The sequence below is a fragment of the Ambystoma mexicanum genome, chromosome 8 (genome assembly GCF_040938575.1).
Source record: "Ambystoma mexicanum isolate Mex_15411 chromosome 8, UKY_AmexF1_1, whole genome shotgun sequence".
NCBI classification, from domain to species: domain Eukaryota; kingdom Metazoa; phylum Chordata; class Amphibia; order Caudata; family Ambystomatidae; genus Ambystoma; species Ambystoma mexicanum.
Genome location: NC_090929.1, coordinates 1487874065 through 1487896993, shown reverse-complemented (window position 1 = coordinate 1487896993; position 22929 = coordinate 1487874065). Strand labels below are relative to the sequence as shown.

At 48.5% G+C, this 22929-nt stretch overlaps 1 protein-coding gene across 2 annotated transcripts in view; it reads left to right on the top strand.

Moving 5' to 3' along the window:
• Nucleotides 1–22929, top strand: part of SLF2 (SMC5-SMC6 complex localization factor 2) — a 1286318-nt gene that overhangs the window by 1023021 nt on the left and 240368 nt on the right. For both annotated transcript variants that reach the window (XM_069611667.1, XM_069611668.1), the window contains exons 15-16: nucleotides 6926–7013; nucleotides 19978–20109. In XM_069611667.1, the coding sequence (XP_069467768.1) occupies nucleotides 6926–7013; nucleotides 19978–20109 (220 nt within the window). The remainder of the gene's footprint in view (nucleotides 1–6925; nucleotides 7014–19977; nucleotides 20110–22929) is intronic.

Sequence of the window (22929 nt, the reverse complement as noted above, 5' to 3'; positions counted from 1 at the left end):
CGCTAGTTATGTAGCCCGCAGTTCGGGCTTGTTATGTATGTATGCATGTAATGCCAAAATGCAAAAATAAAGTATTTAAAAAAATAGATTTGGCAAAAGCTGAAATGCCCTCTTGCCCAGACCTGTCATTGCAGCAGTCGCCATGGACAACTGGCGTTCCAATGACCTGTCCGTTCTCCGTGAGGAGCCCTGCACAATCCCATTCTGGTCTGCAGAAGTTGCACCTGCATCTCTGCCAGGTTTTCAATGTTGAACTGGTGGAGGCCCAGGGCTGAAACAGGATGACCTGAAACCAGTACGCTGTCCAGCTGATGGACGACTGCCATTACTCCCTGTATCCAGCTTACCCTTTCGATGGGAATGCCTGTCTGCCTCAGGTGACGAGGTGGAGTCAGGCGGCAGATGGGTAGGTGCAGATATTGTGCTATTTATAATTGGTTATTTATAACGCGCTTAATACCAAGAGGTTTCTAAGCGCGGACGCAGGGATCGAACCTGTGTTGCTCCGCATCGTCTTGCCCCTGAGCTATCCTCCTGAGACAAAATGTTGTGTGACACTGGCTTGTTGTTGCTACTCTGGGATCTCCACAGGGGCCCGTTGTGGTGTGGTGGTAGCAGCTGCTGGGGGTGCTGCACTTACATGTTGAGTGCATCCATCATGTACTGTGCTGTGCCATGTACATTGCCTGTCGGGGGCATTGGGCACGCTTGTGGGGGTCTGTGGCTGTCTCCCCACTTGGCATGGCTGACATGGTGCTGCTGTGCTCTGTCCCTGGTGCATCACTCCTGCTGTTCCTCCAGCTTTTCCCCATGGCTGACCTGTGCAGGTGTGGATTTTAGTGCTCTGCCACCAGTGGAGGTCTCCTTGGAAGTGGAGGGCCCCACCACATCCGCCTGAGTCGGCTGTGAACCTGTTGGTTGGATAATTACATGCTGTTAGTCATCATGCATACTAGAACGTGGGCTAGCGAGACACTCATTTAGCATGATGATCGGTCATCCTACACACATTATGTCTGAAGGGCAGGGTCGTTTGCAGGCCAATGAATACATTTCCTGCAAGGTAGGAGTAATGGCTGCTGAGGGTGTACATGGCACATACATTTCTTCACTGCCTGTTGGCCTGCCAATATGGCTTGTTGATTTGGTGGCACAGGGGGTGCGGTTCTCATGGTTCCTTGGCTTGCACATATCCCCTACTGTGTATGTGAACAGTATCCCACCTTACCTTGCACATGTATGTAAGTCACAGTGCCTTTAAACAAATTCCTAATTTCACTGTTCATTGGACCCATATATGCTGGGGGACAGTACATTATCTTGGGAGAGAAAACGTAGACTCCCCAACACCTCTGTGGCTGCTTGCTCCCACTTCAGCACTGCCAACACCCTCTATCCCTTCCATGTGGCGGATCGTGCTTGCCTTTTCCTCTCATGGTTCAGAAGGAGTGATCCCTCAGTTGCCCCTGTGTTGCGTGGTGAGTCCCACCTGTCCCTCTGTTGCCCCAGTGATGTGTGCTTAGTCCCCCCTGCCGCTCTGTTGCCCCGTGATGCGTGCTTAGTCCCCCCTGCCGCTCTGTTGCCCCGTGATGCGTGCTTAGTCCCCCCTGCCGTTCTGTTGCCCTGTGATGCGTGCTTAGTCCCCTCTGTTGCCCCGTGATGCATGCTTAGCCCCCCCTGCCCCTCTGATGCGTATTTAGTCCGCCCCTGCCCCTCCGTTGCCCCTGTGATGCATGCTTAGTCCCTGTTGCCCCCATGATGCGTGTTTAATGCCCCCCACCCCTCTGTTGCCTGCGTGATGTGTGTTGATCCCTCCCTGCCCCTCTGTCGCCCCTGCGATGCGTTTTTGGGTCCCCCCTGCCACTCTGGTGCCCCTGTGTTGCATGCTTAGTCCCCCCAGCCCCTCTGTTGCCCCTGTGATGCATGCTTAGTCCCCCCTGCCTCTCTGTTGCCCCCGTGATGCGTGCTTAGTCCCCTTAGTCCCCCCTGCCCATCTGTTGCCCTCATGATGCATGTTGTCCCCCCTGCCTCTGTTACCCCTGTGATGCGTGCTTAGTCCCCCCTGTGGCTCTGTTACCCCCGTGATGCGTGCTTAGTCCCCCCTGTGGCTCTGTTGCCCCGTGATGCGTGCTTAGTCCTCCCTGCCCCTCTGTTGCCCCCGTGATGCGTGCTTAGTCCTCCCTGCCCCTCTGTTGCCCCCGTGATGCATGCTTAGCCCCCCATGTCTCTGTTACCCCGTGATGTGTTCTTAGTCCCGCCTGTGGCGCTGTTGCCCCGTGATGCGTGCTTAGTGCCCCCCTCCTGCCCCTCTGTTGCGTGCTTAGTCCCCCCTGCTCCTCTGTTGCCCCTGTGATGCTTGTTGGGTCCCCCATGCCTCTCGGTTGCCCCCGTAATGCGTGATTAGTCCCCCCTGTGGCTCTGTTGCCCTGTGATGCGTGCTTAGTCCCCCCTGCCCCTCTGTTGCCCCGTGATGCATGCTTAGTCCCCCCTGCTCCTCTGTTGCTCCTGTGATGCATGTTGGGTCCCCCCTGCCTCTGTTTCCCCTGTGATGCATCCTTGATCCCCCCTGCCCCTCTGTTGCTCCTGTGATGCATGCTTAGTCCCCCCTGGCCCTCTGTTGCTCCTGTGATGCATGCTTAGTCCCCCCTGCCCCTCTGTTGCCTCTGTGATGCATGCTTAGTCCCCCCTGCCCCTCTGTTGCTCCTGTGATGCATGCTTAGTCCCCCCTGCCCCTCTGTTGCCTCTGTGATGCATGCTTAGTCCCCCTTCCCCCCTCTTTCTCCCGTGATGCGTGCTTAGTCCCCGCTGTGGCTCTGTTGCCCCTGTGATGCTTGTTGTCCCCCTGCCTCTCTGTTGCCCCCGTGATGCATGCTTAGTCCCCACCTGTGGCTCTGTTGCCCCGTGATGCGTGCTTAGTCCCCCTGCCCCTCTGTTGCCCCCTACCCATCTGTTGCCCTCATGATGCATGTTGTCCCCCCCTGCCCCTCTGTTACCCTCCGTGATGCGTGCTTAGTGTCCCCCATGCCCTCTGTTGCCCCTGTGATTCGTGTTGATTCCCCCTGTCCCTCTGTTGCCCCCATGTGTGTTGGGTCCTCCCTGCCCCTCTGCTGCCCCTCTGATGCGGACTTAGTCCCCCCTGCTCCTCTGTTGCCCCTGTGATTGATGCATGCTTAGTCCCCCTGCCCCTCTGTTGCCCCGTGATGCATGCTTGATCCCCCCCCTGCCCCTCTGTTTCCCCCGTGATGCATGCTTAGTGGCCCCAGCCCCTCTGTTGCTCCTGTGATGCATGCTTAGTCCCCCTTTCCCCATCTCTTTCCCCCGTGATGCGTGCTTAGTCCCCACTGTGGCTCTGTTGCTGCTGTGATGCATGTTGTCCCCCTGCCTCTCTGTTGCCCCTATGATGCATGCTTAGTCCCCCCTGCACCTCTGTTGCCCCGTGATGCGTGCTTAGTCCTGACAGTAGTCAGCCCCAGAAATGGAGTCGATGGGAAGTCTAAAAGACAACCCTGTGTCACTGCACTGAAGGTGCTGTGTAACAAACAAGAGTGGGGCTACTGAAGTGGTGTGCTCCATAGTCCACAATCACAAAAACAGATGAAATACACATGGCAAAATACAGGTAAGAGTGGGGGAAAAGCTCACACTCTTAACCAGTGGAAAAAATAAACTCCAGAAATCCAGCAAAGCTGCTGAGGGACTCGCTAGGTAAGGGAAATTAGCCATAGAATGAGAATTCTCCCTAACAATCGGGAAAGACCATTGAGTTTCCTAGTGCATGTGACCCTGGGGCGCTCCGAGGGAGACTGCTGGATACTTTTCAATATCGAACAGTTGAATGTAAGCAAATTGGGCACAACTCTCCTATTATGAGATTTCAGATTTGGAGATTATTACCTGCATTTGCAAAAGCCTACCCTAGGATTCCAGTAAAAGATTATTCTAACCTGCATTGCCCAAGCAAAAGAGGGGGCAATAATAAATTGAAGGAGATACAACTTCCCTGAAGAGGGATTTCAAAAAAGGGGGGGACATTGTAACATACATTGCCAAAACCAGCCTAAGCTGAGAGTGGCATCAAGGCAAGTGAAATTTGATAATCCCATAACAAGATATCTCGAGGGAGGGAGTTGTAAATCTCACTACCAACAGCCAAGAGGTTGTGTTAAAGAAAATCAGATACAGCAGGAGAAAGCCCTCCTTCTGACAAATAACAAGGGAGAGAGAAGTATAACCTGCATTGCCTATGGCAAACTGATTCATGTGAAAACTCTTGTCTTTTTTGTGTGGCATTTTTGAGAAAGAAACTATATGCTAATTGTGTTAACAAGCCTTACCACAGAATACAAATACAAGTAGGGAGTTTTGTTTATCCTGGCAGGAGAGAAAACCAGGAAAGGGACAATTGGTGGTAATGCTTTCAGGCTAATGGACCAGAAAGAAGATTACTTGAAGTTTAATGAATGTGGTACAATCGTGTAAGAGAAAAGAAGTGGCAATTATGTTGTTTGATGAACTATGGCATAACCATCCTCACTAAGAAGCGGTTTCTAAGGAAGAAATATTTTCTGACCTTCAGAGAATTGAGTTGACTTTCAACTGGAAGAGTGAAGAGAGAGTAAAGTTGCTTTGCCAAGTACAGAATATAATGAATGGAAAGGTACTTTTATTTTTACTTAAGGTTTATGAAAGGGACTTTACTGAAACTTTAATTGGAGATATCCTGAAATATTCCAGGGGAAGGTGATCCAACCCTGGTCACAAGGAATCTTCATTATCATTTTTATGTTTGAATTTCAATGTTATTTTTGTGAAGTGAAATTGCCAAATGATTCCTTTACGATTTGTTCTGTGTGAGGGAGAGCTTTTTGGACATTTAAGTACATTTTCATTAGCTTTAGTTTGTTAGGTAGGGAAAGATAGGCGTTTGTGTCACCCCTTTATTTAGTAAGATGGCAACTTGTGGCAAACTTATACCAACGTGTCCATCTCAAATACCTGATGCATCACATATTATAGAGCAAAACAATACTCTGATACAGGAGTGTGATTGGCAAGCTCTGGGTGGCTTAATTTAGTAGAAGGTTTTTGACGTGCCTAACTGTGTTCCTGTCTCTGTGATTGATCAAGAGATGGGTTTGTTATCACTGAGCACAGTTAAAATGTAAAGCATTGGCCTTTCTTAGGAACATTTTGATCCTGCCAGTCGTCCTATTTTCATAAGCTAAATGCTCTGATGGAGAACAATATTCCTAGTCTATCTCGATGTGGGAAAAGGAATAAAAGCTTATACTGAAGAATCTTGAGCGAACAATAGAAACCCTAGAATTGATATCACATTAAAAAAAGCTATCTGGGAGCTTGACTGGACTAGGACAAGAGAGTTAAATATGAACTGTGTTATATCAAAATATGCTCTGTTGTCAGAAGCCTTGTTTTTGAAAATGAAGCATTCATTAAGGGGTTTCCCTGTCCTACATGAAGGGGAAAAGTTACTCTTTATTTAAATCTGTTTCCTTCTAAAGAAGTGGAAACGGCAAGAATGTTGGTCTGCCCTTCTACGTTCGCAATCGGATATAACAATGTTAACACATTTCTGTGTGACTATAGGCTGCATAATCGGGAACACTCCTGAAGAGATGTTTAACTGCAAGGCAAGTTTCCTTGATTTTGGCAGCTTTGAAATGTATAGATGACATTGTTAACTTTTGTGTAACCTTGAATTGTATGGGTGGATATGTCCAGTGTATCTGTCTTCTTTTTTTTTTTATCTCTTGTAGTTTATCTGTGGTCTTCTTTTTTTAAGAATGTGTAAGGTTTCTTGTTAAACCATGAACACAATAAAAATTTAAAAATGTGTACTCGCTGGGAAACTTGACTCCATGTGCCACTGTGGTGAAAGTAGCCCGACCGCAATTTGAAAAAAAAACAGTCCTTACTATTGTTTATTTTTGGGGGCAGGTGGGAGACCCTGTTTTTGTCTGAGTGCCCATTCTTGTAATTTTCCTCCAATAAAACTACTGCAACCCAGTGTCTTGTCGTCCATCGTGTCCCCTGATGGAACACTGTACATGTGTGCTATTCACACAGCCCTTCAGACAGTTTATAGGATTTTCAAACACCCAAATATTAATTACATGGTAGATACAAGTATGGAATTTGTACAACGATCATACTCTTCAGTGTCTTTCGGGCCATTGTGGGTTCCTGGTCACCATCAAAGTAGTGTTTTTATAGCGGACACATTGCTGTGCTAACACCTGAAATTGTTACTTGTTATAGAAAAATACATAACATACTGGATCCAACTACAACATAGCAGACCTTGCTCATTCTTGGATGCTCTACTGTAAATATATCTGGAAAACTATTTCTTTTGTCACAAATTACTTTGTTTCATGCCTTAGGTTTATATATTTAATCTTACTAGTATTGCATTGTGTGATTATTCTGGGCAAGGGTATGGTCAAAACTTTCATTACCAAATGTTCTTTGATATTTGTTTATTCCTAGAATATTGTGCTGCACACTGGAATTTCTGAAAGTTAATTCTCTTGATTGTTGACTTACAGTAACCCTTCGATTATTTAAAAATGTTTTTTGTTAGATGCTAAAATAAGGCTTTGCAATTTTGTATGGGGTTGTACCTGCGCCATCAGATGAAATAAATAACATCTCTGGGCTCTGGCTGTGAATGGTCATTTGATGACTGCCAGTATGTTTGTCTTTCAACAAAATAGAAACATTTCAGTAGTGACTTGTGCGGGAACATTGATAGGTCTTCCTCAGAAAGATTTGACACCATTTACTGACAAAATACCATGTCCTTTAAATCAAATCTCCAAATAGATTTTCTGCACTACTGACTTACTTCCTTGTAAAATACAATTGCACATTTAATTAACTTGGATCTCAATTAATTTTTCAGGCAGCTGAGAAGACACCTTAGCCTCATGATTATTTCTAAGCTTATGGGTAAAAAGTTAAAGTGCCTTCCTGAGGACAATAACTTGCAGGTATGGACACCATTCATGCTTATTTTAATGCGCTCTGCTAGATGAATTTGATCTGATTTGTGAATGAGTTAAATTTTAGTATGTGTCATGCCCCCACTCAAGGACCACCACTCGAACTACCACTATTATCGATCCGTTTCTTAATCGCACTAGTTCAGCAGATGGCCGGTTGATTGCATCCATAACCCACTAATCAAGTTGCCAGCCACAGCATTCTGGAAAAGACTCCTCAACAATGACTGGCATTCCGAAAAGAGTCTGAAAAGATGCATTGGTCTGGAAACAAAAGAACACGCACATTCTGCAGGCACTACAACAAAGATGGCGTTGTTGACACCAACTCAACACATCTATTGGGAGACCTCGAGGATTAGAAATGCTAGAGTGGGTAACCTCTAGAAGAACAAAACTATACACCATCCCAACTCTAGTTTAAACATGTTTCAAACAGTAAAAAACATGTTTTCTGATGCTTGTTAATCTGCTTAGAATCACATGCTGTGCATATGGTCCGACATCCAGTGGTAATCGCGGAGTATTGCATCTTGTCTTTCGGGGGACCGAAAGGGGACGTCGGCATAGGCGTGTCTGAAACACTATCCCTATCGTGACGCGTGTAGTACCCAAAATCCCTCACGCTCTGAGGTCCCTCAGATTGTTTTTTTCCGCCCAGATAACTGCTTGCCCTATAGCAGAGCTCTTCATGAGGCATTGTTTATCTTACCGAATTGTCGGTTTATTCCCCGTTAAGTCACTTCGCCCATCAAGAACATCTTCGACAAAGACTACGGGGGAATCTTCTATGGCTGTGGGTTTAGCGCCTAAGATCCGGCGTTCGGACTTCCACGTAGTCTGGCCTTCTGGCCAGCCTACACAGTAGGGAGAGTGAGCTCGGGGTTTGCCATACTATCCTTCCTCTTTTCCACTGCTTTCCTTTTCGGTCTGGTCACCCTTCCCTTCTGCTATGGAAAGGACTCCATTTAGATTCTGCCCTGTGTGTAGGGTCAGATATCCGTGGAAAGACGAGCACACGTCCTGTAACGCTTGTCTCCCCCTAGAGCACGACGAAAAGCGGTGTTCGGCGTGTAAACTCCTTAAACCTAAAACTCTTAAGGAGCGCCGGTTGAAGCGGTGGGCCGCGTACGGTATGTCACGCGTGGAGCCTCCCTCCCCTGCCGCGACACCAGCTGAAAGTGACGGGGGTACATCGGATGACCAAACTTCCAATGCGGACGTTATAGACCTTGAGGCGGACTATTGTAGGGCCGCCACGCCCGTCCCCGACCCTTCCAGGCTCGACTCCGGTCTTGCTACAGGGACCACACCCGTTGACAGGGGCGTACAATCGCACCGCACAAAGCACACAACTCGAGCGCAATCCTCGACGACTTCGTCGAAGAAGGTTAAAGCGCCAACAGGTCCGCCGGAAACTTCGGCGGCGGCGCCCACGGATCGGTCTGATCCGAAGCCTTCCCCGCATCCGCGGCAGCGCATGACGACTGGGCATAACAAACATAACAAGGGCGCTACTCCCCAAACTACACGCGCCGAAGTTTTCAGAACAAGAAACTTTGACGGATTCCAAGGTTTCCAAGGCCCGTACAGGCCCGAAAACTACAAGTAGGCCTGTACCCGAGAAGCCATCCGCTGGCCCTTCTGGAGCCGCGGAAGACATTTTCACTGCCGACACATTATCGGAGGCGTTGTCTCCCGAGGATTTGGTGACTATCCATAAGAGCATTAATAGGATTGCTACAGCGGTGGGCCTAGTACCAGTTCCGCCCACAGTTATGGGCCAATCCGCCAAAACGTTTTCCACGGATTGGGAAGACGATCCCGTAGACTCTTACGAAGAAAGCCAGGTACCCCTCTCAAGCACCCTGAGGAGATCCTCTCAACGCCGTAGGACGGAGAACACGGTTCCTACTCAGCTAGATCCATTTGGGTCATCCAAGTGGACCACGGAGCAATTCGAGGGGTGTATGGATCGGCTGGAGCAGTTTTCCAGGGCTTCTGATCAACCTCCGCCGTAAAAAGCTCGGGTAGACCCTAACCCTCAAACACAAGATGTCCAACACCTAGATGTCCAACACCAAGTTGACTATCAAGAAGATGTCCAGATGGACACGTATAGAGACGTCTATACAGAAGAAGAGGAGTAGTCTTTTCTGGACAACTATGGGGAAGATCAAGGAGCAACGGACAGCTGGGAGGACACCCAGCAGGACGATCACACCTCTGATATCGTTTGTCTAGACTCTCCCCCATCCACCCCTATTCGACAAGCTTCCCCGGTGGATGATCAAATGGCTTTCAACAACATGTTGAAAAAAGCAGCGGCATTTTTTAAAATTGCTACTCCTGAAGCCTTGCCCGAACAGGATTTTGTGCAGGACATTATTAATGAAAAGCCTCCGGCAAGCCAGTCTATCCCTCTCTTGAGCTCTGTAAAGAGACGGCTGGCCCCTTCCTTACTCACACCCGCTCAGACTAGAGCTGTGAACCCAAGGGTTGAAAAACTTTTCCGACCTTCCCCCTCCGACCCGCTTTATATCAAAGGACACGCAATCCCAGTCTCGCTGTTGGTGACCAACACTCGCAAGAGAGCAGGGGTTCCCCTTGCCACGGGAGAGTCACCCCCGGACAAGGAGTCCAAAAGGTTGTATGCCTTAGGTAAATGGGTTATGTCGGCGGTGGCCTATACCGTCCGGATTGCCAATAACACGACGTTACTAGCAAGCTACATCGATGCGCGATGGAACCTACTCCAGGAAGGCCTTCAAGAGGTTCCGGAACCAACCAGAGCCAAGCTTCTCGCCACAGTCTCTGAGGGCAAACTTGCCAATCAGAATGTGGTAAAGAATACCCTGGACACCGTAGAGACAACAGGCAGGTCTCTCACACAGGGTACTCTCCTAAAGAGGCACGCGTGGCTGCGCACGTCGGGCTTCAGGCCTGAGACCCAGGAATCCATTATCAACAAACCCATCGAAGAGACCAACCTCTTCGGGAAGGCGGTAGACGATGCATTGGAGACAGCCATGAAGGAGGACAAGACTATTAAGTCGCTGCACCAGATTTCCCAGAAACCCTCTTCACAGAGGGGCAGTAATTCTCGGCGGTCCTTTCGAGGACAAGCCTGCGCCGCTCAAAACAACTTCGGCACGGGCAACTTCAACTCAAGTCTACCTGCTGCAAGCCCCACTTACTACCCCCAGAGGGGTCAGAAACGCGGAAAGAATAGAGGCAGAGGCTCTTCCAGAGGAGCGTCAACTGCTGGCCCGAAATGACCACCAAGTCCAGGTCCGCTCCCATGTCTCCCCGGTTGGGGGGGGGGCGATTAACATCCTTCCTCAAGGCATGGGAGGGGATAACTTCAGACCAGTGGGTCTTAAAGACGGTTGCCCATGGTTACTGCGTGTAATTCGCCCGACCTCCACAGTTCAGACCGCCGAAACATCAACGCCTTTCACAGGAACATCTGCAGATCCTGATCCAAGAGGTGGAAGCGCTGCTGGGAAAGGCCGCCATACAAGCCGACCCGATTCTTCAGGTAAACGAGGGTATCTATTCAGTGTACTTCCTTGTACCCAAAAAGGATCTCACCATGCGTCCTGTTCTAGACCTGCGCCCAGCGAACAAGTTCATAAAGCCCCAGAAGTTTCGCATGGTAACACTGCAAGAGGTGATCCCATTGCTAAAACAGGGGGACTTCATGACAACATTGGATATGAAAGATGCATACTTTCATATTTCAATGCTGCCAGCGCACAGAAAATTCCTAAGGTTCGTGATTCAGGACAAACACTACCAGTTCAAGGTACTCCCCTTCAGCATAGCCTTGGCGCCAAGGGTGTTTACCAAGGTCCTGGCAGTGGCAGCGGCACACCTGCGCAGACTTTCAGTTCCAGTTTACCCTTACCACGACGATTGGCTCATCACGGGGGACTCGTTCGACGTTTGTTTTTCACCCAAAAAACAGTGGACCTACTGTTCAGCCTGGGATTTTCTATCAACGAAAAAAAAATCCAGCCTAGTCCCCAGCCAAGTAAAACAGTTCCTGGGGGCTCTAATTCGTACAGAAGACTTCCCTTCCAGCGAGAGGGTTCAGAACATGCTCTCTCAGGTTCCTCAGTATGTAGCCAGTCGAGAGGTGACGGTACGCAAAGCTATGCGTTTGCGAGGAATGATGGCGTCATGCATATACTTAGTTCCCCGCGCGCGGCTGCGCATGCGTCCCATGCAAGAGTGGCTCAACAGCCAGTGGTGTCAGGCCAGCGGACAATGGGAAGATCTGTTAGTTGTCTCGCAAGCCCTCGTTCTCTCTCTGCAGTGGTGGTCGAGGGAGAACCTCTTGAAGGGGAAAACCACCACCCATGCAGTGGAAGCCACTCTCACGACAGACGCATCTCTCATGGGGTGGGGGACTCACCTGCTTCAGCAGACCACACACGGAGTGTGGTTCCCTCAGGTAGCGTCCAACCATATAAACCTACTGGAGCTACTAGCAGTGTTCAAAGCATTGAAAGCCTTTCAGGAGCAACTGCAAGGGAAGACAGTGCTGGTCCTAACCGACAGCACAACAGCAATGTATTACCTGAACAAACAGGGGGGCACTCGCTCTCCAGGGCTATCCAAGCTGTCCCAAAACATCTGGATATGGGCTCTCAAACACAAGATGTTCCTGATATCCCAACATGTTCCAGGGGAACTCAATCTTCTGGCAGACGTACTCAGCAGAGATTCTCCGCTGCCAGAAGAGTACAAATGGCGACTGCCAAAGACATTGTATCCAACGTCTTCGCAGAATGGGGTTTCCAGAGATCGACCTGTTCGCTACTCAGGAGAACACCCAATGCCAAGACTAAGCCTCCAGGTACCCCCAGAACCGATCCAAGGGGAACGGTCTCTGGATTACTTGGTCGGAGAAATTTGTCTACGCTTCCCTCCCCCCCCCCACCCCCCCCGACTCCCCGTCTGAACAAGATGGTACACAAGATGCACCAGGAACCAGTCACCATGATTCTGGTGGCTCCCATGTGGGCCCGCCAACCTTGGTTCGCGCACTGATGGAAATGTCCCTCTCCCCACCAGTCAAGCTGCCCTGCCCGTACAACATGTTGTCTCAGGACAGGGGGGAGACTCTGCACCCATGCCCACAAACTCTGAATTTAGCAGCCTGGCTCCTGAGGTCATAGAGTTTGGACATCTGCAACTCCCTCAGTGATGCATGGACATACTGAGGGAGGCAAGAAAGCCTAACACACGTTATTGCTATGCCAGCAAATGGAAACGTTTTGTCATCTGGTGCAGTTCCAAAGGCGTCAATCCCAATTGCTCGCCTTCACACATTGGCCCTCATTATGACCTTGGCGGAGGACCATGGTGCAATTAGCACCATGGTCCATGGCGCTAAGGGTGCAATTCCGCCATGGTGGTTGGCGGACTTACCGCCCCATTCCGACCTTGGCGGGGCGGTAAGTCCCCAATCCCCATTTTGCCCTTCCCCATTCCCATTCTTGCCCCATAGGGCATAATGGGAGTGGGGAAGGCGTTAATTACGCCACCGTAAATTACGGTGGCGTAATTAACATCAAGTTCCCTTAGCGCCATGGATTTTAACGCCTGCAAAAAGCAGGCGTTAAACTCACCATGGCGCTAAGGGAACTCGTACTCAGGCGGTAAGGGTCGGCGATGTTTACGCTGGCGTAAACCCCTTACCGCCTGGGTCGTAATGAGGGCCATTGTGTTATATCTAACCCATCTGTTGGACTCTGGGTTAGTCTTCAATTCCTTAAAGGTTCACCTAGCGGCATTATCAGCCTACACCACGTCACAGCAGAAGGTGTCGTGGTGGAAAATACCTGTGATTAAAGCCTTTATTTAGATCCCACCCTGGGTGGGATCTAAATGTGGTTTCAACTCGGCTCATGGGACCCCCTTTTGAGCCTATGCATAAAGCTACTCTGAAAGATCTGACTTACAAGACAGCCTTTCTAGTAGCTATCACTTCTATCAGAAGAGTTAGCGAACTACAGGCCCTCTCGGTTTTGGACCCCTCTGTTACAGTCCACAAAGATAAAGTAGTTCTGCGCACACATCCCAGATTTGCGCCGAAATTAATTTCGAAATTCCATGTGAACCAGTCAATAGAACTACCCACGTTCTTCCAGAGACCTACTAACATGGCCGAAAGAAGCCTTCACACACTAGATGTGCGCAGGGCAGTCATGTTCTACTTGGATAGAACTAAACCACTGAGGAAAACTAAACAATTCTTTGTTTCAGTGGCAGCTGGTAGAGAAGGGGACCCTGTCTCTAAATCAGCAATATCAAGGTGGATTGTCAAATGCATCACACTATGTTACACTCTGGCAAAGAGAGAACTGCCCTTCAAGCCTAGAGCACATTCTACTCGAGGCACTGGGGCATCCATAGCATTCATTGCAAATGTTCCCCTAGAGTCCATTTGCAAAGCGGCAACCTGGAGTTTTGTACACACCTTTACAAAACACTATTGCCTAGACACTCATTCTAGGTCTGATTCTCAGGTGGGACAACCAGTACTAAGACATCTTTTTTCTACTGTTCCTTCTCACAACCCACCTCCAACTCCGGGTACTGCTCGCTAGTCTATGCACAGCATGTGATTCTAAGCAGATTAACAAGCATCAGAAGACATGCATTATTTACCGTAAAAGCATTTCTGATGATTGTATCTGCTTAGATTCACATGCGCCCTTCCTGCCTCCCCGCTCGGGGTGGAAGGAACATAGACTTCTTACTACTTTCGCTCTTCATGTACTCACTCACTATAGCCTTGGGCTCCCTCATGGCAGAAAAATTACAATTGGAGGGACCTCGGCGCGTGAGGGATTTTGGGTGCTACACACGTTACGATAGGGATAGTGTTTCAGACACGCCTATGCCGACGTCCCCTTTCGGTCCCCCAAAAGACAAGATGCAATACTCCGCGGTTACCACTGGATGTCGGACCATATGCACAGCATGTGAATCTAAGCAGATACAATCATCAGAAATGCTTTTGCGGTGAGTAATGCATGTCATATATTCTTTTACTTGGAAACCTTGAGTCAGTGTTTGCCTGAACCATGGTTAATTGCTGTCCTTTGTGTAACCACTTGTACTGCTCACTTACTCTTCAGATAAGTCTGGCTGCTCCGCTACTGCTACCACTATAACTGTGTAGTACTGGCTTGTACCAAAGGTAAATTGTACTGTCACTTGTAGTCTTAATTGTGTGTAGTGTTCCCAAAGGGTACTGCATATGATTCTGCCTAACAGCAGGCTAAACCACAACAATGACTGCCTTCAGGACAATCTACTGGGGGGCAGGGTGGGGATGCATGTGGACGAGTGGTGCAAAATTACGCCGGATCGTTGTGTGTTGGACGCAGTGCGTCTTGGCCACTCACTGGAGTTCAAGTGTACCCCGGTTTCCATTCCGCCGGTGTATGCCTTGCAACCACATTTTCACATCCTGCGACACGAGGTAGTTCTTATGCTCCAGAAAGGGGCTTTAGAACCGGTTCCGGTGGCAGAGGCAGGCCGCAGGGTTCATTCCTGCTACTTTGTGGTGAAGAAACCCAACGGCAAGTGGCCACCCATCCTGTATCTTCGGGCGTTGAACAAGATTCTGCAACGCCTGAAGTTCAAGATGCTCTCTCTTTCATCCAATCGGTACAGCCGGACGAGTTTCTGGCATCGTTGGATTTACAGGACGCATACTTTCACATTCCCATGTGTCGACGGCACCGCAAGTTTCTGCAGTTTGTCATAGGAGAAGATTACTACCAGTTTCGGGTACTCCTGTTTGGTTTAAAGTCGTCCCCCGGACGTTTACAAAATGTTTCGCACCAGTGGCATCGTGGCTCCGACGGGAGGGTCATCACGTATACCCGTGCCTGGACGACTGGCTGGTGAGAGTTTCGTCACCAGAGGAGGCATAAGAAAGTCTCAGAGCTACCATGCAGCTGTTGCAAAGACTCTGATTCGCCATCAACTTTGAGAAATCATTTTTGCAGCCTTCCCAGGACTTTGTGTTTCTGGGAGCCAAGTATCGGACTCGCCTGGGACTTGTGAAGCCCTCTGGCGAGCGGGTCCGGAAGCTCCTACGAAAGGCGGCCGAGCGGAAGATCGGTGCAAGGGTGTCAGTCCAGACCTACATGTCACTGCTGGGGGCCATGGCGTCATGCATTCCGCTGCTGCCAAGCTGTTGTCTCATGAGACTGGTGCAAGAGTTCCTCGGGGACCGGTGGGCTCAGTTGCGGTTCTTGGTCCAACAAGTAGGTGATCGCCGGCACTCTCGTGGAAGCTCTTCGCTGGTGGACGTGCTCGGACAATCTGGTTCGGGGCATGCCGTTGCTGGAGCCGGAGTTCCAATTTACGATTGTGGCGGATGCCTCTCAGACGGGATGGCGGGGCGCATCTCGGCGACGCGCAAGTGCAAGGCCTGTGGTCTCCGGAGGAATCTCGGTTCCACATCAATGTGCTCGAGTTGAGGGCAGTACAATGGGCCCTCAAGTCGTTTCTGCTGCACATTCGCGGTTCGGTGGTGAGGTTGTTGACAGACAATACCACCACAATGTTTTATCTCAGGAAACAGGGGGGCATGCATTCCAAGGTGCTGTCGAGGGAAGCACAGGAACTTTGGCATTGGGCTCTGTTGAAAGAAATTGGCATTGTGGCTTATCTGCCGGGAGTGTTGCATGTGCAGGCAGATGCGGTCAGCAGGGATGTCGGCCAGCTGCACAAGTGGCAGCTGAAGGAGGCGCAGGTTTCCAGAATCTTCCGGAAGTGGGGCCATCCTCCAGTGGATCTCTTTGCAACGGCGGAGAACAAACAGTGCATGGAGTTCGCCAGCAGGTGGGTTCACCTGAGTCTCTGGGGGAATGCGTTCTCGGTCCCGTGGACGAGCTGGTTCTCGTATGCCTTTCCTCGGTTTCCGCTCATCCGACTGACTCTCCAGTGGATTTGGAGATACCCATTCCATGTGATTCTGGTGCCAGGCAGCCGTGGTTCTCAGATCTCCTTCACCTGTCAGTGGCGGAGCCGATCCAGTTGGAAGCAATGCCGGACCTTCTGTCTCAGGACAGGGGCGCGGTCTGGTATATCAATCCGGGGTCTCTCAGCCTGACGGCTTGGCTCCTGACTACTCAGTTTGGCCAGCTAAGGCTTTGTCAAATTTTGGAAGCGGCAAGGGCACCGTCCACGAATGTCTCCTATGCATGTAAATGGAAACGGTTTTGTGTTGGGTGCAAGGGCCAGCCAGGGGTGGACCCTTTGAACATTTCCCCAGAACAGGTTCTCCCCTACCTGTTGCAGTTGGCGGAGAGGGGCCTAGCGTTATCTTCCATAAAGGTACACTTGGCTGCGATTTCTAGATTTACTCGGAGGCGGCATGCGGCTCCTCTGTTTAGTGATCGCCTAATCAAGCATTTCTTGAAGGGGTTGTTTCGAACTTTTCATCCAGTCAAGAAGTTTGCCCTATAAGAAGTTTAGGGACTACTACACAAGATTAAGACTACAGGTGGTAGTACAATTTCACCTTTGGTACAAGCCTGTACTACACAGTTAGTGGTAGCCGTAGCAGAGCAGCCAGACTTATCTCAAGAGCAAATGAGCAGTAGTAGAGATTACACAAAGGACTACAGTTACTGTGACTCAAGCAAACACTGACTCAAGGTTTTTGGTTAAAAAGTAGAAGTACATTTATTTTAAACCATTTGTTCACAAAAGACTTCACTTCTATTAAATTAAAACCACACTTCAAATACACTACACACAACCAATTCCCCTTGTGCAGAACAATTCAAGACAAGTACCTTTTGGATTTGACAGACCAGTGTTGTGAAACAAAGACGTTACCGGGGGTTATTAGGCGATCACTTTTTGACAGTAATGACAGTTCGGTCTTACGAAAGAGAAGCGTACCCGCAAGCAGAAATGTTACCGTAGTCAAACACACTTAGCACATGAATTAATACAAGAAAGTTGGGGACAAAAATCATAGGCAATACTTTTGTCAAGGCAGATGGAATTGAGAGACACTTTCTAAAACTTAGATAAGTCAATAGGCCTGTGTCAGTGTCAATGGGACAGGGGTCCTGTTGTCGAGGATCACAAGGTTAGAACAGTTCACGATTCGAGATTGCCAGGAGTACTTGGATATTGTCAAAAGGGAAGCAAAAGTTGTAAGAGGGAAGGAAGATAAGGACAAGCCTTTGGTGAGGAGGAAAGGGTTCACCCTAGTTCCTCGAAGGCAGACATAGTACCTTATTCGTATGAATAAGCAGTTGTTCCTGGTAGTTCCTGAAGCTTCAGTCGTGGGGACAAGAAGGACGACGTCTGGAGCGATCTGCTCTACCCTGGGATGAAGCCAGCAGCAGCAAAAGCAACAGTGAATAAAAGGTGCGCTCCTTTAAAACAGTAGAGGCTCTTCACGTGGCTATCTGGACCACTGCTGCTGTGTGCAGCGATTTCGACCAAGAAGAGGATCCTCTGCCTGTGGAAGGTGAGCTGGTTGATCCCACCAGGCTCAAGGGAAGAAGACTCCGGACTGGATCTTCTCTGGTAGTTGAAGGGTAGATAGCTCAGGACTGCAGCAGGGCTTTACCAGGACTCGGGAGTTGCAGCAGCCGTCTTCTTCTCTGCTTCTCTTCGGTACCTTGCAGTTCCAGTGGTGACTCGGACTTCCAGCCAATCAATACAAAGTGTGACTCGGGTCTCCAAGGAGACCCTGTGCAGGGGGTGACTAAACCCCTCGCTCACATTCAGCTCACCTAGACACCCAGACGCCAAACGAGGGCTTCTGGACAGAAGCCTGCCATAGGTCGGCGAACAAAAGGAGGCAAACCTGGTTTTCCACGCAAAGTACAACACAAGAAGGACTTTAACAAAACAAATGGTGATAAAACCCAACCGGAGCCGAAATAAAAAGTATTTGGTCAAGCAGGTTTAAGTTCGAGGCTAATATAATAGCCTAAAACAGTACCATGTTTATATATTATAATCGCGGTAGAAAAGTTAGGGTATATACCACTGCCACCAGCCAAGTCTTAGTGTTAGGAGAGCAAAATAAAGCTCAGAGAGGCACAGACAAAAAGGGATAGGAATTAACCCTTTCCAGTACTCCATGTAAGATGGGGTGTACTGGGTCTGCAGTTTAAAGTGACTATATAAAGTTAATGGCAACTTTGCATGTTTCCCCAGAAATATGGAGTCAGTGTGAAGTCTCAAAAACGACCCTGTGTCGCTGCACTGAAGTTGCTGTGTAACACACACAAAAAGTGGAGCTCATGGAGTGGTGTAGCTCCAGATCCCAAGATCACACAAACAGTAGAAATACACATGGCAAAACACATGTAAGAGTGGGGAAAAGGCTCACACTCTTACCAGGTGGAAAAAATAAACCCCAGAAATCCAGCAAAGCTGCTGAGGGACTCACTAGGTGAGGGAAATTAGCCATAAATGAGAATTCTCCCTAACAGGCCGCCCATCAAGGGACAGGCAATCTCCAAGCAAGGACTTTCTCGTTTGGTGTTATCTGCTATCTCGTTCTGCCACACTAAAGCTGGGAAGCCTTTGGGAAGGACTCCAAAGGCACACTCGATGAGGACTACGGCTTCCTCAGCGGCATTCTGGTCAGGGATTCCGCTAGTGGACACTTGCCAGGCGGCCTCCTGGGCGGTGCCACTTACCTTTACCCGGCATTACTGTCTGGGGCAGCAGCATGGTTATGATGTGCAGGTGAGACGCAACTACTATTTCAATAAGGTAAGCCCTGCAGCTTTGGGGTGTTCATTTTTGCACTTGATCACTGGATGGGTTTATTTGTCTCGTGTGTGATTCTGTTTCTGTATTGGTTTGCCTTTACACTCCACCATGCATGTTTGTTACTGCTATGTAATCTATTCACAGCATGTGAATCCATGAAAGATCCAGTGCTGGAGAAGGGAGTACTTTCTTACCTATAACTCCATTTCTCCAGCGTTGCTATCTTTCATGGATTCTTATGCGCCCTCCGGCCGCCCCTGTAGGCAAACCTGGTTCGGGTTCCCTCTACTTTGGAGGTTAAAATCTGAAGGGAAGCCGCTGGGGTGGGGCCATTTATACCCTACGTCCTATTGGCGGTGACTAAAGCACCCAAAAAGGACGTCGATAGGACACTAAAGTGTTGAAGTTTTCCATAGGAAAACGCTAGGTTAAAGTAACCGAGCTTCCCAGCCTGACGACGGGGAATATTCACAGCATGTGAATCCATGAAAGATACCAATGCTGGAGAAATGGAGTTACAGGTAAGAAACTTCTCCCTTCTGCCCCAACAGGCTGCTTTACATAGCAAGCTGTTTATCTAACACCATCAGAATCCCCCAGTTTCACTTTTGACCCCATCTTAAGTGACTGTCTCAGCCATGTTTAAAGATATAATGCATTGCATCTTGAACAGTTCAAGCTCCTAAATTACCTTTACATGAAAGTGAATCGTTTTTTTACAAATGGTTAATGTTTTTCACTTTACTGCTGTCATTGTAAATTTTGTTTATGGCATACTAAACTCCTTTAGTGCACAAGCCTTGAATCCGGTTACATTAGTCATTAACAGGCCTTTAGTTTTCAATGTATGCTGGACAAAGCACCCCTGTCTAAAGAACCTGCCCAAAGATTAGGTGTCAATGAGGCTACTTCGTTTGCTTGAGTATTGTTTGAAAGGGTGGTGCCAATTGCAGAAGAGAAAAGTGACTCCTGTTTTTAAAAAAAAAAGGTTGCAAAGCCCCTCTACCTTTTTTATTTATTAGAAAATGTGGCCTACCGCATGAATTCTTAATTGAATTTTCCGAAACACTAACATTTAATTCCTGCAGCAACAGTCATATGAAATAATCATTACAGTTGACCAGAATGTATTTTTCACTAGTCTGTTTATATTTATTTTTCTTTGCAGATGTCTGTTCTTCATCAGTATCTAATTCAAATGAAGCCTTCTACCTTGACAAAGAAAATGTTGGCAGAAAAAACAGAAGAGCCGAATGAGGATTACCCACATCATATCCTGCAAGCAAAGTTTGAGCAAAAGGTATACACTATATGCCATTCAATCCCACCCTCCCTCCACCATGGTCCTTCTTTTAGGTATGACCAACATCCCATGGTCTTTCTACATACATAGCACATTCTAACCTTTTTTCTTTTTTGGAGAGATTTTTGGAAATTGCTTTTTGTTGGAGATAATTCTCTTCTAAGGCTAATTTCCCTTACCTATAGAGTCCCCCAGCAGCTTTGCTAGATTTTAAGGGTTTATTTTTTTTCTCCTACTAAGAGTGAGACCCATTTTTCCCACTCTTAGACAGATTGCGAGTATGTGTTTTAGGCTATCTTGTGTGCTTATGGTCTGTGGGGTCTTTCTCACCCTCATAGGAATCATCTTTTTAACATGTTTTAACATGTATGGTACACAGCACCCTCTGTGCCGTACCACAGGGGTGTCATAGTGACCCCCCCAACATAGGCTCCATACCCTGGGACTGACTACTGTCTCCCAGGGCATGTAAAGTCCCCATTGACTTAACTGGTCAATAATTATGGACAAAACCAGTGCAACCCATCTTACTATGGAAGTACTGGTAAGGGTTAATAGTTTTTCCCTGGTGTTCATTTTCGAGAGGGTACTGTACAGTCCCTCTCTCAAAAGTTTCAGGCTGGTGGCAGTGGTTACTACCGTAAATAACCGACTGCGAATATTTCCCTACAGGATTTTCCCATTGTTCGAGGCTACCACTTTTACTGACAGCCTTTAACATACTGCCGGTTTATTTTTATATTAACTTTACTCCGGTAGGTTTTTATTGCCAGAACTTTAATAATATTTCTTTGTCTGAAATCCTAACCCAGGTCGGGGATCCTTTTTTCGTCCTTTTGGCAGGCTTCTGCACAAAAGCCCTCCTTTCGGCGCCACTGAGTCTGGGTAGACAGGATGTGTGGGAGGGGGAATAGGCACCCTGGACAGAGTTACCTGGGCAACCCAAGTCGCACTCTGCCCTGATAGGTTGGGGGGGTTATCCGCCAGGATAGCCACCCCACTGTGTGAGTGACAGCTAGGCTGTATGAATGGGGGTCTTGCTGCATAAAAGCAGGGTCCTGAGGATTGGAGGACAACACTTTGCCACTGGAACTAGAAGCCCGAAGAGGAGAGAAGCTGAAGACATCTGCAACGACTGAACCACCAGTGAAGCCCTGCTGCAGATCCTCACCACTTTTCTCCAACGACTTGAGAAGATCTTCACCTGCAAGAGTCATCTTCCTATGAGCTGGTGGGTCAACCAGTTCACCAATTGCCTTCAAGACCTGCCTTGGTCGAATCGCCAGTGCCCTGCACTCGGAGACCAGATAGCCAGGCACCCGTCCACCACGACCGCGATTTAAAGGAGCGTACCTTTTATTCATTTTGGCAGCACCACGGCCAGCTTCTTCCCTGCAGTAACTCGAACCTTCCTCCACAATGAGAACCTCTCTTCCTCTGCTGGATCTCCCGAACTGCAGGAACGGCCAGGAACTACCGCCACCGCAGGAGCCTCTTCCACTTTAAAGGTACATTGTTCCGCCAGGCCTCCCGTTTCGTTGGGTATCGCTAAAGGTGTTTAAAATTCTTTACTTACCTACTGTGTTGGCCGCCCCTATCGTCTAACATTGTCTTTTACCTTCTGCAACCGCCTTTTCAAATCGCTAAACAAAGACTTGACTGCAGCTTCTAGAACAGTTTGATCCTGGGCACATTGCCTTGTACCATTGACTCTAGCACAGGCCTTTTGACTCTGGCTAAATTTGTTACAACTGCCTTCTCTAGATTGCTTCTCACCTAGAAATGTGTTGGTTCATCTAACTCTTATAACCACCTTTTTGCTTCCCCTTTTTAAACTTGTGAAGTGCCATTTTGCTTGGTTTTCGCCTCAGTATTGCATATGCTAAAGTACTGCCTTGCCTAACTTGTTCGCAATCTATTTGGGAAGTGTTGCTGGTGTGTTAAGTGTCTAACCCTGTATAAGTTGTCCTTTCCCTCCCTTCTGAGAAATTGTTAGAGTGCCATTTCTGCTTGGTTTACACTGTGACGTTTTTTCATTCTTGCTCAAACTTGTCTACAATTTAAATAGTGCACCTTTCAAACATATGTGCAAAATGTCATGGAGAACCTGTGGAATGCACAAACAACTGGACTTAGAAGATGGGTCATGCAGTCTCTTATTTTTTTTAAACTCAGTCAAATAAAAGGAAAGGCCTTTGTGATCATAAAGCAAAGTCTCATTTTACGGTGCAAAGTCCTCTCGTCCCATTGTGGTGACCAGTGCTTGCAATCTTTCATGGGTCCCTTATGCACGGCTGTCTAGCAGCAAGTCTTTTTCGAATGGATCGTGTCCTCCAACGCATTCCACATCTTTGACATGTAATGTCCACAGCTGTGCACTTCAGAAACTTTTTCGGCAGAAGGCGTCCTGCGTCAATGGCGTCGGGTCCATGTCCCTCGAGGGCCTCCGCCGAGGACGACGTCACAGGATGTTATAAATAGGACACACAGCGCCCGTAGCCTCAGTTCCATTTTTCTGCAAACATGTTAACTTTGTGAGACTCGGCGCGCCTCGTGTGTTTTCTTCATTGAAGATGTCTTTCTCATCGACCCCTCTGACTCCACGGTCCGGCTTCAAGACCTGCCGGGACTGCAAGTCTAAGATGTCACTCACCGACCCCCCCCGCATTTGTTTGTGGTGCTTGGGCGAGTCGCACGACACCGACGACTGTTCGAAATGCCAGTCACTGACTGCCAAGGCCTTGCAGAAGAGGAAGCTCCAGGTAGGTAGGGGATCTAAGCCTGTTAAGTCTCGGACTTCCAAGGGGCTTTCCACCG